This window comes from Euprymna scolopes, chromosome 3 (genome assembly GCF_053919585.1).
Source record: "Euprymna scolopes isolate OS-2025 chromosome 3, ASM5391958v1, whole genome shotgun sequence".
NCBI lineage: Eukaryota > Metazoa > Mollusca > Cephalopoda > Sepiida > Sepiolidae > Euprymna > Euprymna scolopes.
Window position 1 is genome coordinate 10,638,805 of NC_136484.1, and position 16,412 is coordinate 10,655,216.

Genomic DNA, 16,412 nt, shown 5'->3' on the forward strand with positions numbered 1-16,412 from the left:
CTCATAAATTCATCAGCCATTTATTGGACTACAAAATGTGTGACAACGCATACTCTGATGGTTGCAACATACTACCTCAGCGTTTTAGCTGCAGTGAGCATGACAATGTAAAACTTCCTTCCTCTTGATCCGTCATAGCAGTTATACTTATTTGAAAGGCTCTAAAAATAAGAATTTTGTTCTCGGTAATTTCCATCTTTTTTCTTTTATATATTCTCTTTCATGTATTGCTGTATTTTGCAGAAATCATTTCCCATAATCATGCAATTTGGCCAGTAATCGTTAAATTCCTTAACTTTCCTTTCTTTCCCCTCTAAATGTAACTCTGTTTACTTATTAAATAATTTATTTTGCACATTATCTGTTGACATACACTTTTAAAAATGTGTTGAACAAAACATTGTCTTTTTTTTTTTTTTTGTCGTTTTAGGCTTTAGTCAAATTGTTTTTCACTATTAAACTATTTTTTTAGCTTTCCTTTTTTCCTTGTAAAGTTTTTTCTCGACTTACAATAGGTCTATTTTTTTAAATGCTAATAAACTGTTGTACAACCAAATATATATATAAATAATTATAAACACATACACACAGATAATGATAAAAAAAATTATGAAAAGTGTATGAATAAATATGTAAACTTTAATAAAGATCTTAAGCTTTCAAATGCATTTCTTATATATATGTAAGCAGAAATAAATTGCACATTCTTTCTATAACCACCTATAAATACATGGATGAAAAGTAATGGGAAAAGTCAGTATTAATTGATGAATATCTGTGGTCCCTGATTGAATGCCTTGTGGATCCTTTTCTCTGGACGGAAGCGTAGCACAGTATCGGGATTCTTTTTAGCAACAACCAATAGATTATTAGTTGGAGTCTCATGTAGCAGTTTCATTGCTGATTTCTCTACCAACTGATAACCACTCCGAGGGAAATGTAGTTTAAAGCAACCAATATCATAGTTCTCGTGCACAACACCTTTAAGTTGAAGTTGGATGCAGCCGGAGAAAGTATGATTTGCCACGGAAAGGTTGTAAAATTTTATACACATGCCGACACTAATCAGACGTGGAAGTCCAAAACAAAGAGGTGGTGGGTTACGAGCTGAAAAAGAATAAAATATAAGGCATGACAAGAAATATAAGAAACTGAATAATAATAATACGTCATTAAATAAAACATCATTTCAACTATTTAATTAGAATTCATTATTGAGATAAGTATTTTTTAAATTTTTATTTTTATTGTGGACTATTATCCTCATCTTTTTCTTAGTTGTGTCACAACATTTCAGCCAACTATTCCTCTGGCCTTCGACATATGGTAACCCCGACAGGATAGGAACTCTGAATCTCCTAACTGCATCCACTGCATTCAGCAGACTTCACTTCTAGATCTATTCGTCACCACAGTACCTAAGGATTTTGTGACTAATGCCCACAATCTACTTGGAAATGCAGGCCACCTAGTGGTATCAATTGACATCACACTTAAATCTCAACCCCAAGGTGAGGAGGCATTGCTCAAAACAACAAGGTACTACAAAAGGGGTAACTGGGAAGCAATCTGAGAACACATCAGAGATGTCCCATGGACCAATATCTTCTCTCTTTCTGCTGAACAGTGTGACAATTAAACACCTGAATGGTGCAAAGTAAACAATGAAGCACATGTTCCAACACAGAAGCATTATAGCAAGCCCCACTTACACCCTTGGTTCACTGCAGATTGTGTAGCTGCCAGTGCATAAAGACAGCATGCATTCCACTATTTTGTATGTCATAAGTCCAATACAAATAGGCAAAAATGCATAGATGCTAGAAATCATTGTAAGAGAGAAATAGCCAAAAGAAAGCATGCTGAAATAATCAGGGAACTGCATAGAATCGCAGAAGATAGGAACTCCTGACTTCTGGAAAATCTATAATAGTATTGTGAATAAAGAATTTCCCTACTATCGAATTACCAGAAGGTTGCACGCACGGAAACAGAGAAGGCGGAACTGCTTGCCTGGTGATTCGCCTCAAACTCCACCTTAAAGCCAACTAACAACTCCCTTCCAAATTTTCCTATGCGGACTGAATCCACACTAGATGATATGATTCTCATGTCCGCAATATCATAAAAAATTTAGACACCTTCAAAGCGTGTGGGCCTGATTTCATCCCTGCTATATTAATTAAGAAATGCTCAGCTGAGCTAGTCCCCATACTTTCCAATAAATGCCTTGCTTAATCTTGCTTCCCTAATTGCTAGAAGATGGCATTTGCTGAAGCAGTGTACAAGAATTCTGGTGAAACAACCTGGTACTCTCAATTATCACCCTATCAGTCTCCTCCTCATCTTCGTCTTTGAGGCCTTAATTAATCAAGTACTCTATAAACCTACAAAAACAAATCTCTTTTCTGACAAATAGTATGGATTTAAGTAATGTCATTCCACTACATATATTTTAACAGTCATGATGAGGCGGGTGAAGCCAGAGCTTTAGCTTTTGATATATCCAAGGCCTTTGACAAAATCTGGCACAAACGGCTGCTAATGAAAATTAAATAGTGTGGTATAACTGGACATATACTAAATATAATTAGATCCTTCTTAGACAATAGGACCATCCAGGTTGTCATTGATAGACGTACATCCAAACAACATAACATTAATGTTGGCCTCAGTAGTCGATCTTCAAACAACTATTATTCCTGATATTCATAAATGACCTTCCTGATAATTTTGTGTAAGGGATGGGTATATAAACTGTTGATACAATGCTCTATAACATGCATGAGGGCAGTTGTAGATAAATCTTATAAAATGGCAGAATCCTTAGAAAATGACCTCCAAACTGTACTGAAATGGGGTCGCTGATGGATGGTAAAATTTAATGCTAGTAAGACTAAGCTGCTTTTCTTTTAACAATTACAACACGCGTCTCACACTTTTTTTTTTATTACATTTTCACCCCAAACAAGGCACATTGCCACTTTGTTGTATGGGGCTACTATCAGGAATATAGGCATCAGGGGTACTGTGTAGGGAGTTGGGCAACAAGATGTTGGTTCACGTTGCACTTTAACCTCTGCATGTTAGTACAGTTGGGGAAGCAGGGACACGGAAGGAAATTCAAAAGTCTAGCTGTCCTAGGGAAGAAACTACTGGAGTAGAAGGCTTTCTTACATCTAAGGATCTCTACTGTGAAGGGGTGGGATTTAGCAGCTTGTCGGGTTTTTCGGGGGTATTTATGTTGAGGGAGCACGTGCTTGCAGTTCGTCAGAGCATTCACCGTTAAAGTACTTGTAGAACAGGCAGAGGGATGCAACATTTCGTCGATGGGACAGAGGCTGAAGTTTAGATGACAGTTCAGGACCTATCAGATTGGCGACTCTCTTTTGATCCTTGTCTCGGAGCGAGAGACTACCGATATCCATGACAAATAAACACTACCTTAGACTTCTTCCTTCAAACTCCTCGGCTTAACATTCCTGTACAATATGAACTAGAACAAATACATAGAGGACATTGTTTAGGCTGCTGCAAAGAATGTAGGTTCCCTCAACCAAGCTAGTGGATTACTTACACCTGAGGATCCCGTCCATTACAAGGCCACCATTCGCTCATACATGGAGTATGGTTGCCATATTTCAGCTGGTGCATCTACCACTAGCCTCTTTCTTTTGGATTGGGTAAAAAAAGAAAATCTTCAATCTAATAGGTCTGACTTTGTAAACCCCTATCCCATCACCGCAATGTTACACCTGTGTGTGTTTTACAAATATTTTGATGGAATCTGTTCTGATGAACTCATTTCACTTGTGCCCCCCTGATATACCAATTGCCGACAAACCCGCTTAGCAACAAAATTTCACCCCTTAACTGTTGGGGTCCATAAATGTCAGAAAGCTTTATATTCTAATAATTTCTTCCCTCTAATAGCTAGTCTTTGCAATTCCCTTCCTGCTACCTGTTTCCCTAACTGTACTCATAAGTTTAAAGGTAACATAAAATAACATCTCGCTAATTTTTCCTTACGTCCAAATGATGATATGCTGTGTTAAGAGTTAATGAGTAAAAAAAAAGGACAAAAAGCGAAATATGTGATTGAGTTATATGTGATTGAAGTATGTGACTGAAGTACATGTGATTGAATTATATATTATTGAAATATATGTAATTGAAATAAATGTAATTGACTTATATGTCATTAAAATATATGTGATTGAATTATATGTGATTGAATGATATGTTATCGAAATATACGTGATTGAAATGTATTTCACCATTTTCAGACATGAAAAAAAGGCTCCTATTGCTCTTGGGATTTGTACACAATTGGCTGACTTGTAGATGTTTTCCAACAAAAACAGAAAACCGAAAATAATATCATGTCATCTTTTCCTGGGCAACAAGTTTATCATTCCACCCTGAAGCAGTGAGATAGATATATCACATTATAGATGTTGCCATTTATTATAATTTTACTAAAAACCATTACTTTAATACAAAGTGGAAATCATTATTCTCTACACCTAACTGATTCCACCATAGGCAATTGCTGTCCATACTACCTTATCCAAATTTATATGTGAAATGGATAAAACGGTCATGTAGAATCTACTTTTATATTTATTGTTTATACTATATATTTATTAGTGTATTTACTTTACATAATCTATCTGTGTCTTTGACTAAAATCAAATTCTTACATTTGAAATTACGGAATAAAATTATTTCTTACCTGAAGCTTTTCCTTTATACTCAACAATTCCATCGAGAGTGAATTTTACAGAAATTCCAAATTCTTCTGGCAGATAAGTAAAGTTTAGACATCCTGGAAAATAAGCAGGAAATAAATTAAAAAACTTTAAAGCTTGGTTCTAAGACAATTATAACATTTAAATAAACCATAAAAATAAAGTCTAATTTCTTATTTAAATTATGGTTGCCATATAATTTTTTTAATCGCGTTCACCCCAACAAGACACATCGCTATTTGAACATAAGGAGCTACTATTTGGGACCATGCCTAGGAAAGATTAGCAAGATGTTTTCTTACATTACCTTTAAACATCTGCATATGAATACAGTTAGGAAAGCAGGTAGCAGGAAGGAAATTGCAAAGTCTAGCTGTTAGAGGAGAGAAATTATTAGAGTAGAAAGCTTTCTAGCATTAAGGACCCCAACACTGAAGGGGTGAGATTTTGTTGCTAATCGAGTGTGACAGAGATAGATACATCAGGAGAGCACAAGTGTAATGCATAAATCAGAGCACATTCAATTAAAATATTTGTAAAACATGCACAGATGCAATAATGCAGTGATGGGACAGGGGTTTACAAAGTCGAACCTATTAGATTGAAGAATCTTTTTGGACTATATCCAAGAAGGCTACTGGTAGATGCACCAGACAAAATATGGACAGAATAGTTCATGTATGGGGGCTAAGTCATGCTGCCACACCCAGTGTGTGCTAGTAGTCATTTGATTGCACCAGAAGGAACACTACACTCTACAGCACATCCAAGTACACGTACGTGTAAACTTACGAGCCGACTTTGAGGATGTGAAGTGGTATGATGTAGCCCTTACTTTAAACCACACCAAAGACCATAACCATGGGTCATCCAAGGTGTTAGGCTGTGCCCTCAAGCATTGAACCATGCAGATTTCCATTTTTAAGGTACTAGCAATAGTCCTATTGTCATGAATTAGATTAGTAGAGAGAATGAGTCGTACCTCCAATCTTGCTTGTTGAACATCATGTCATTTTCAGACAGAGATGATAGAAGGTTCCTATCGTTCTTAGAATTTGGACACGACTGCCACAAAAATAAAAGTTTTTCATTAAACAGAAATGGAATCATGCTGTCTTGTCTAGGGTGACAATTTGATCTTTCCAATCTGTACAGATATTTTGGGGTTTTTTTTTTTTTGTTAATTCACCCTAAACAAAGCACAGTGCCACTTTGCTGTAATGGGCAAGTATTTAGGATCAAATTTACAATAATATTATGTAAGAAGTTGAACAGCAAGATATCTATTCATCTTACATTTGAATTTCTGCATGTCAGTACAGTCATAGAAGTAGTGTCCTGGGAGAAAATTCCAAAGTCTAGCAGTTCAAGAGAAGAAACTTGTTGAATAGAAGGTTTTCTTGCATTTAGTGATCTCTACAGTGTAACGGTGAATGTTTTGTTTGCTTTTGTGAGTTTGCATAGTTTTATTATTTTCATATTTTTGGGCTAATGCTCACACACTCAGCAATCAAAAATTATTGTTTTGTACTATTCAAGTTAGCCAGGTCAGAACAAGAACTAGAAGACATAAGACGAAATGCACAAAAAATTATGGCAAACAGTGTTGCAATCAGTGGTTCTAAAGAGAAATGAACTTGGCTTTGCAGTTGGATAGTAGAGGAATTGGTGATTGCCAATTATTCACTAGACTATAAATTTTCCAGAAATCATGAGTTCCTCATTTCTACAACTCAATATGTTTTCTGGTATGTTGGCGTATTTTGTCTTACTTTCAGCTAATTCACTCTTACAATACAATGATTTCTAGCTTCAATAAATTTACGGTTGTTTATATATGAAATAGTAGTCATATGCTTTTTCATAAATACTTTCTGGCCCTCTCGTTGGGGCATTACAATATGCTGACTGCCCCCCTCCCCTGCAGAGGCTAAAAGTCCCTCAATGGGGGTCCTGGATATGACCTTAAACTATATCCAGTGGTGAGGCCCCAGCTTGTGGGCTTTAGGGAGTGTGGAGCCACCCTTTAATTACCATTGCTCCCCGGTCCACTCTGACCCGGAGTGGTAGTACCTGTTAGGGTCCCAACTATGGGTTAAATAGAAACTGACGTGAAAACAACAAATATATTCTATTAAAAAAAATTTTTCTCCAAAATCTTTGGATTCGGCATTAAATAACCAGAAAAGGGTTTATATGCTGTAAAACAAAAACAACCAACCAACCATAAATACTTTCTGCTTTATTTTTTTTTCGTGAGTGTGGTTGGATGCAAAATATTCATGAGGAAATGATTTGATGCTGGCTCTGACCTAGTCAGTTAATTCAGCAGGAAAAGACAGAATATTATTCGAACGGGAATCGCTGATGTGATCGCTAACAGATTCATAATCATCATTCTCCAAGTATCTACTTGTTTTTGACATACCGATTATCGTTTGATCAGCAAAGGTAAGCAATGCTGAGCCTGGTCAGTATAAGATGGGTGACCAATTTAGGAATTTCAAGTGCTGTATGTAGGAAAATATCGACATCTCCCAGCAAAAGCTACAAAAAAACTAAGATTGTCATCTCTCCTAAGGGGATATACATGCGACTGCAGACTGCTTGTCAATTTCATACTCCCACATAGGGTTAATGATGTTTCCCATTTTTTTCCATACTTGTTTGGAGTAACCACTCTCCAAATTGTTGAAATTTAAAGCTGATATCAACCTACATGAGAAAATGATTCCTGAGTGGATTATGGTATTTGTCACACAAGTCTCAAATGCTATGGTCAAGATTAGATCAAGAAATGTGCCTTACTGATACACACAATCTGGAAGGTAGGTGTGGGAAGTCACAGGCTGTGAAAGGGAATGTGAGATGGATTAACTGTACACAGTGTTGCCACCTACATCCCTATAGATCAAGAAACCAAACCCATTAAATGACCAAATAAATATAATTATAAATAATAAGTAATATATGCAGTAATAAGTAAATACAACAATATATATATAGATAGATAGATAGATATACAGTAACACCTAGTAAAAATAATTAGTAAGAAATAGTGATATTTACAACTACAAATAAAATAGGTTTAAGGTTCCTAAAATTCATATGAAAACTGTCCGTAAAAATCCGTAACACAGTGCTTAAAGTACTTGAAAAAAATCAATTGTAAAAGTGATATTCTTCTGAAGAGCTAAGGTTCAGTTCTCAGTGTGGGCAACAAAAAAGTACATTTGCAAATTACTTAGGACCTCTATCCAGAGCGGACAGACCAAGAGCATACTAACCCCATGAAGTAAATAAAGGGTTCTGTTTGAAATTCTGTCTAAATTTATGAGTCTGACAGAAACATACCTAAGTTTGACAAAGTACACCTGAAGAAGGTTGGGGGATATATCGACTGAAACGTGAAAATCACACTAAAGATGAGACCAGTAATCCAACGAATCCAAATAATAGAAGAACTAATCCTCATCTCAAAAATTCAGGAAGAGGAAATATTAATAACTAATGCTATGTTGCAACGTTTGTCTAAAGCACATAAAGGGAAGGATATTACAAATATAGACTCAAAGTCTGTGCAAATATCTGAGTTCTTAAAAGAGAGTGAGAAGTATCCAATCACATCAAAGCCATTGACGGTAGTTGATGTCTAAAGGTTAGTTTCAGTTAGTAGCAGGAATATACTTGGTTTAGTTTAGTTCTAAGCCCTCATACATTTCTGAATAAGACCCCCAAGAAAAGAGGTAGGAGTTTAGTTTGATCTTGTTTCATATTTGAGATCTCATTTCAGTTAATTGCTTCAGATTTAGCATAAAGTGGACAGGGTAAATTTAGTGCTTGCTCATACAAGTAACCATTAATCTCCTGAAATTTGTTGTTGAACTTTTAAATCCATCAACTTACCTGTATCATTTAGGTGAAGGTAGGCCTGCTCTATATGGGCACAACAGCCACAGGAATAATTAGCACAACCACAACCACTGGACATTCTTTCATCCACCAAATTTTCTGCCTCTTCCTTTATTTGTTTGATGCATTTTGCCACAACCAATCGAAAGTCAGAAAAAACATTTGCTAAAAAAAAAAAAAAACAGAAAGGTTCAATTTTAATCGTAAGTGATGAGGTATTGTATCATTGGATGAATTTCATTTATTTTTCAGATTAAAACCCAAAATTTGTGATGTACATATTTTGGCAGTTGGTTTTTCACTTCAAATGAAATTATTCTGTTAATTGTTTTGAAGGAATTTGAGAAACTTTTCACTCTAGCCCAGCAGATACACAGAAACTAGCATTAAAACTTGATAACATCTTGTTGAATTGCAAAATTTCACATCTAATGTAGTTAAATAGGCATATGTTCTTTATTTACAGGCCAATTATTAAAAACAATTATATCGATGGAAAAAGAATAGAACTATAGCATTCCAATGTACCGTTATATTTTAAATACTTTATAATCTATCAGGTTGCAGTTTTTGACTTTTAAATTCAGATGAACCTATCTTGGCTTAAATAAAAATTATTGATCAAAAAAGCACTATCAGAAGCAACATACTTTTGCCAGTAAAACCTTGCGCTAGAGTGATGATAAACTCACTGAAGGTGTTTTTAATATTGCTTAGGTTTCTTAAGCATTTTCCATGCAGAAAATTGCAGTGATGCTTTAAAAAGTAGTAGTCGGTATGTGAGAGGTCTGGAGACTATTTCAGATGAGGCAAAGTTTCGTAGCCACATTTGTTAAACTTATGAAAGGTTTGTTTAGCAATATGCAGTGGTGTATTGGCGTGGTGGAGTTGGGCCTTTTCTGTTAATTAATGCTGAATGTTGTTGTCAAAGTTTCTGATACATTTCATCGATTTTTTGACAGTACTTTTAAGCAATCAAAAAACTGTAATGGATGAAACTGGTTGCAGACAACCAAACAGTAAGCATGACCTTCTTTTAGTGCAACTCTAGCTTTGAAAACTGTTGTGGAGTTTCATTGGCGTCTAACCACTCAGCAGAGCATTACCGGTTGTCGTAAAGACCCCACTTTGGCTCACAAGTCACAACTTGATCAACTAACAGTCATTCTTGTTGCATGAAAGAAGGGGAAATGACACTTCATAACGCTGTTTGTTTTGGTTGTCATTCAATTTGTGAGGCACCCATTTATCAAGTTTTTGTCTTTCCGATCTCTCTCAAGTGGTTGGAAATTGTCATATATGTTACGTCTCATTCAGAAGCAAGTTCTTGAACAGTTATGTGTGGATTGGCTTTAACTAAGGCTCTTAATTGAACCTTGTCTACCTCCATGGCCGAACATCGCTCATCATCTTCAAGACTGTCGTGATCATGAAATTTTTAAAACCACCATTGTGCTGTGCGTTCAGTAGTGGTTCCTGGACCAAATGCTTCCTTGATATCGTGAGCTGTTTCAGCAGCTTTTCGACCTAGCTTGAACTGAAATAAGAAAATTGTGAAGATTTCCTTTTTTTCTATCTTGTATTCAACATTCTGAAAAGAAGACAAAATTGTTTTAAACGATTGTAATTGAAATAATTAGATAGAGAAACACTCTTATTAGTATTATAACTAAAACTTATTTGAAATCAAAATTTAAAATTACACACGAACTTTCTTCTCAACCTATTTAGTTACAACAATGGTAATAGAATAGAATTTCACATCAATGTGTAAAAAATGGCCATAGTTTCTTTATTTTTAAATAGTTTTATAATCCAAGTGAAAAATAAAAAAATATATCTATATGAGTTGGGTTCATCAGCTTGAACCGAAACCGAATCCCAAGCTTATGAATCTATAATATAAAGCTGAATGTCTTTGTGTGTGTGTGTGTGTGTGTGTGTGTGTGTGTGTGTGTGTGTGTGTGTGTGTGTGTGTGTGTGTGTGTGTGTGTGTGTGTGTCTAGTCACGAATAGGTTTCTATATGGTTGACTATTTTAAAAAACTGATTACATATAATGATAGAAGATGTATTGAGACACGGAATGGGTATGTTTGATCCGGCAGAATGGTGGTTCATTAAAATTGAGGGGTTTGCGTTCACACCCGGTTCACAAAGTATGGAAATAAAAAATTAAAAAAAAGGTTTACAAGTGTTTTTGATATAGATGTCCATAAGAATACTTTGATCAGTATGTTTTAACTTAAATATGGATGGTATAATAAAATTGTGGCGTCTGCGTTCGCACCTGGGCTCCATAGAATGGAAATGGGCACAAACTTTAATAAAGACTTTTCATATCTATCTGCATAAGTATACTTTGATAATTATGTTTCAGTTTGAAGAAATATGGTATAATAAAAATATGGGGTGTTCGTTCGCATCTGACCTCCATAGAATGGAAATATGTCACAAAGTTTAACAAGGTTTTTTAATATAGATCCACAGAATATTGTGATAAGTGTTTCAGTGGGAACAGGTATGGGATAATAACTTATGGGGTTTATCTATTTTATTTTTACTTTCATCATATTTTGCTTTGATTTTGACACCCACAAATTCAACCCAAATTTACAACCCTTCCTTTTCATAACATATCATCTATAAATATAAAAGCAAAAATGTATGTATGTATGCATGCGTGTTCGCTTTTTCTGTGTGTCTACAAAAGGTTTTTTCCAGAGAAGCGGTCAGTCACTTTAAAACTTTTTATATCACATATAAATCATAATATCTCAGAGTTAACACCGAAGCTCGCCTGTCTATTTAATTTGCTCGATTTCGGGAAGATAAATATTCAACATTTGTCGCTCGCCGTCTTTTTCCAATAACATCTTGGGAGAAAAAAAGCGTTTAGCAGTAAATGAAATACTATCCCGCAGTCAAACTTGACCTCATTAACTCATTAAAACGAGCACCTGCCAAATCCAAGTAATTAAATAAATTCAAATGTGTTTCCATTAGCATCTCGCGGTGGGGCAATCGTTAACGTTGCACTTTTTTTTTTTCACACTTTAATTTACAACTTTGCCTCAACGGTTTGGGTTCGATCCTCATATTTTCCTACCAAAACATTTTTTACCCCCCCCCCCGGAGTTTCCACACACACTTCCAAACACCCGGGCAACTCTGGGTACCCCTCACTAGTACTTTCATAAATCAGAGTCCATTTTCTGTAGGCTGTTTTTGAACCCAGTCAACGACAGGTACTTTTGCCAGTATATATATATATAACTTTCGTTCCTTCAGCTATAATCAAAACTAAACCAAAACTTATGAAGAATTCTTGATAAAATTATTTATAAAATTAGATTAGTAAGGTGACATCAGCTAAAATCGAAACCGAAACCAAGACTTATAAAGAATTCTTGATTAAATTATTAAAAAAATAGATTATTGGTCATCACCTATAATCGAAACTAAAACCAAAACTTATGAAGAATTCTTAGTAAAATTATTTATTACAAAATGGAAGTACATGGCAATTAAACAACACGGATGTAAGCGTGACACACAAAGAACACACACACTATCATATTAATATATAGATGATATCCATATCAAACTTATTTAACATTTTGAATTATTTTCTAATAAAAGAGACAGAGATTTACATTTTTTAATTTATTTTCAAGTATTTTTTTTTAAGCTGATAGGTGTGTAAACATAATGCTTTCCCTTTGAGGAATTAGTAGCAAAAATTATTTTTCGCTTTTATTTTCACTTTTTTTTTTCTTTGCTATCTCTTTTCTTTCAATTTTCTCACACTCTTTTTTTCTATCACTTTTCTCTCTGTGTTCTTTCTTTCCTTTTTTCTTTTACTTTTATATATTTCCTCTCTTTCCTTATTCTCTCACCTTTATTACTTCCTTTTCTGTCCTCTCTCGTTACCAGATTTTACTGAGCCAATTTCGTCCTTCATGGGGCTCGATCTATACAAGCATGAAATTTCCACATTTCCATGGTTGTGTTCGGGTTTTAAAAAAATCGTGACCGAACATAATATTGTGGCAAATTAAGAAAATCGAAATTGATATCATCATTAAAAATCAAGTTCTCATGTATCATATAGGAAAAGAAACTTGGATCTTAGGGAGATATCAATCATACCAGTTATTATAGGTGACACAGGGTTTATGAAGAAGACCCTGAAGTCCTATCTAACTAATATTCCAGAGGAATCAAGTGCAAAAGTTATCCAGACAATTACACTTAAGGGAACAACGAGGATAATAAAAGGAGCTCTCGGTTGTTTAATAAAAAGCAGGGCAATGTTAGCAGCTGGTTTGGCTGGCCCATACCCAACGTTACAATCTTCAAAGGAAGACAATTAAAAAAAAAATAATAATAATAATAATAATTTCAGCAAATAATATAATATTAAACGTTAAAAAATAAGGCACTCCTATGGCGTTGAGTTCCATGGCGACCAGCAGAAAAATTTAATGGTCGCTCCCTTAGTCTCCCCCCGCACATAACATTTTTTATTAACTGACATTGCTGTAGTAACTAAACGATTGTTTGTCACATTTACAAACATTTATTTATTTATTTATTTTGAAAAAAAAGTGTTACTCTTTATGAATATTAAAAGAAAAAAAATTACTAAATATTTATTAATAATTTCTCACTTTTACAAACATTTGTTTTTAAATTTCTTGACTTTGGTAACATTTATTTGTTATAGTTTTGCTTAATCTCTTTTTCGAATCTATGTGTATAGTAAAACAAACCCGAAGTTTATAACAAAAACGCTTTGTTTTCGCACCATTCAACAATATGTTGTTCATCTGCGCATGTAAATTAAAAATGCAGTAAATAAAAAATATTATGTTCGGGGGGGGGGGGACTAAGGGAGCGACCATTAAATTTTTCTGCTGATTTCGGAATAAACACCATTACTCAACGCCCAAGAAGTACTGTGAGAAATTATTAGCAAATGGTTTAGTTATTTTTTTGTCTTTTTTACATTAAGTCCACCTCCACAAATGTTAAGAACGTCTTTCAGAATAAACACCTTCAACCTCCCCATGTTAAAAACGGATTTCGGAATAAACACCATTGGGGGGGGGGAGATGGAATGATATGTGCAAAATTTAACTGATATTTGTTGTCAGCATACCCATCCGCAAATACTATTAAAAACAAGTCGATAAAAGTCGTCATTTAAGAAGAAATTTAAAAACAAATGTTTGTAAAAGTGAGAAATTATTAATAAATGTTTAGTAACTTTTTTCTTTTAATATTCATAAAGAGTAAAACTTTTTTTCAAAATACCTAATTTTTTTTAGATTAGGTCCACCTCCACAATTTTGTTTTAAATGACGACTTTAAAAGTTTTCGAATATGCTGATTACGAAAATGGCATTGAAATGTTGTAGAAATAATTAGTTATCGAGATATAAAAAGTTGCATCATGCATTGTATTCTTTGGCGGCCATCTTTTTACGCGCGTGCGCGCCATAAACAAATCTACTCATCTATGATTGACACTGCACGCGCGTAAAAAACATGGCCGCTAAAGAATACAATGCATAATACAACTTTTTATATCTCGATAACTAATTATTTCTGCAATATTTCAATGCGATTTTCGTATTCAGCATACTTAAAAACTTTAAAAAGTCGTCATTTAAAACAAAATTGTGGAAGTGGACCTAATCTAAAAAAATACCTAAATAAATAAATGTTTGTAAAAGTGACAAATAATCGTTTAGTTACTACGGCAACATCACAACATCAGTAAATAAAAATTGTTACGTGCGCGTGCGTCAGCCTTGGCTAGGAGGGGGGGTGACTAAGGGAGCGACCATTATTTTTTTCTGCTGGTCGCCATTGAACTCAACGCCCGAGGAGCATCAAAAAGAATTTAAACAGATAATAAATTGGTTTCATTTCGATAACGTTTTGGGTTTGTATTACTGTACACATAGATTCGAAAAAGTTGTCAAAAAAAAACAAATATATAACAAATAAATGTTATCAAAAGGCAAGATAAGTTACTTTTCTACCAAACTGGATATAGTTTTTGTGTTTTTATTTAATGTAACATGTTTAATCAGCTCGAGAAACATGCAGTGTTTACGGATGTATTGGAAAATTCAAAATGGCACCCGACTCTCTCTTTAACACAGCAAGGTTGAGAAAAGGTGCTATAAATATAAAACTAGACAAAATACTGTTAGAAACTCGCTCAATATATGTTACCATGACATAGGTTGACATATATTCGGTGAGTTTTTAATAGTATTTTGTCTAGTTTATTATTTATAACACCTTTTCCCAAACTTACCGTGTTAAAGAAAAGTCGGGCGCCATTTTGAATTTTCCAATACATCGGTGACGGTAAACACTGTATGTTTTTCGAGCTAAGTAAACATGTTACATTGAATAAAAACACGAAAAATATATCCAGTTTGGAAGAAAAGTAACCTATCTTACCTTTGATAACATTTATTTGTTATATATTTGTTTTTTGACATTTTTTTCGAATCTATGTGTACAGTAATACAAACCCAAAATCATTTTTTATGACTTTTCACGGCTTGTTCAGTTTTCTATTATAAACTTGTAGTAAATTAAACACGAACTTAAGGTTCACCCGCACGTCAGAAGTTGGCCTTTTTTTTTTACTCTAAAATAACTCAGCGTTGTTAACCCCCACCCTCCCCATGTTAAATAATACATTAATACAAGGTTTAATTGAAAAATATATTTTTAATCGGCTTTCTTTGAAGAAATTCCACGAATTTAAAAGTAAATGTATTTAGAATATTTAAAATGAAAAAATATAGAGGTTCCCAACGTCCGCCTTATTATTTCTTAATAGAAAATAAAAATGATTTTTTTTAAATTTTTTATGAGGATACAATATTAAGAAACAAAAAAAAAACGTAATATCAAAATTATATACGATTTATTTTACTGGTTAGTGGTTGTCTATTTTTCATTAAAACGATTTTTTTTTTATTATCACAATGAAATCGATTAGTTTCGTTTTCGTATACATATGAATGAACAATCATGTGTGGGATTTCGTCTTTACAACAAAAACAGAAAGTAAATATCAACTTGAATTATACAAAAGATTATACAAAAATAGCTTCGAAAATGCGGATTAAATGTTCATATATTCAATTAACTAACCTTCAGCCAAAGAATAAATTGATAAAAATGACAACAAAATCAAAAGTTGATGCATTATTATTTGTTTACGTGCTGTAAAGCTTTGTGTCCGCTGCTGCTGCTATGTGAATTGTAACCGGTGAAGTGTGAATATTTGTCTCCTCTGAAAAAATAGACCACCTTTTAATAAACTAATGTTTTAAGGCTAAAGCTTATATTCCGATTGGTGGAAATATATTTTAATGTTTCGCTCATTATTTATTTCCTCCTCACCACAAGAAGATGTAGCACAAAGTCAAAAGTTAAAGGGATAGAACCGCCAGCTCGTCACAAGGGCTACACAAAAATAGTTTAAACATACTTGTCAGAATTTCCCGTTGAGGGGGCTCAGGCGATCAGCAATAAATCAATCCCTTCTCAAAACGAGAAACCTGAGAGGATTCACCTTGTATGACTGAACTACGGCATACCTCACCCGATACAATAAAGCCGGTCGATTCTACTGTGATCTTTCTTTTAGTGGAACTGATTATCAAGTACAAGATACTTGACTTAGTATGATAAGAAAAGACTTAAACATAGT

General features: G+C 34.2%; 1 protein-coding gene across 1 annotated transcript; it reads right to left on the reverse strand.

Annotated features, from left to right (window-relative positions):
• Positions 1 to 621: 621 nt before the first annotated feature.
• Positions 622 to 15,996, reverse strand: LOC145252999 (uncharacterized). Its single transcript, XM_080112898.1, has 4 exons — positions 15,851 to 15,996; positions 8,658 to 8,828; positions 4,736 to 4,828; positions 622 to 1,107 (listed from the first exon to the last, which is right to left on the reverse strand). Exons 1-4 carry the CDS (start codon positions 15,903 to 15,905, stop codon positions 761 to 763), a joined length of 666 nt encoding a protein of 221 aa, XP_079969024.1. The 5' UTR covers positions 15,906 to 15,996; the 3' UTR covers positions 622 to 760.
• Positions 15,997 to 16,412: the final 416 nt, after the last annotated feature.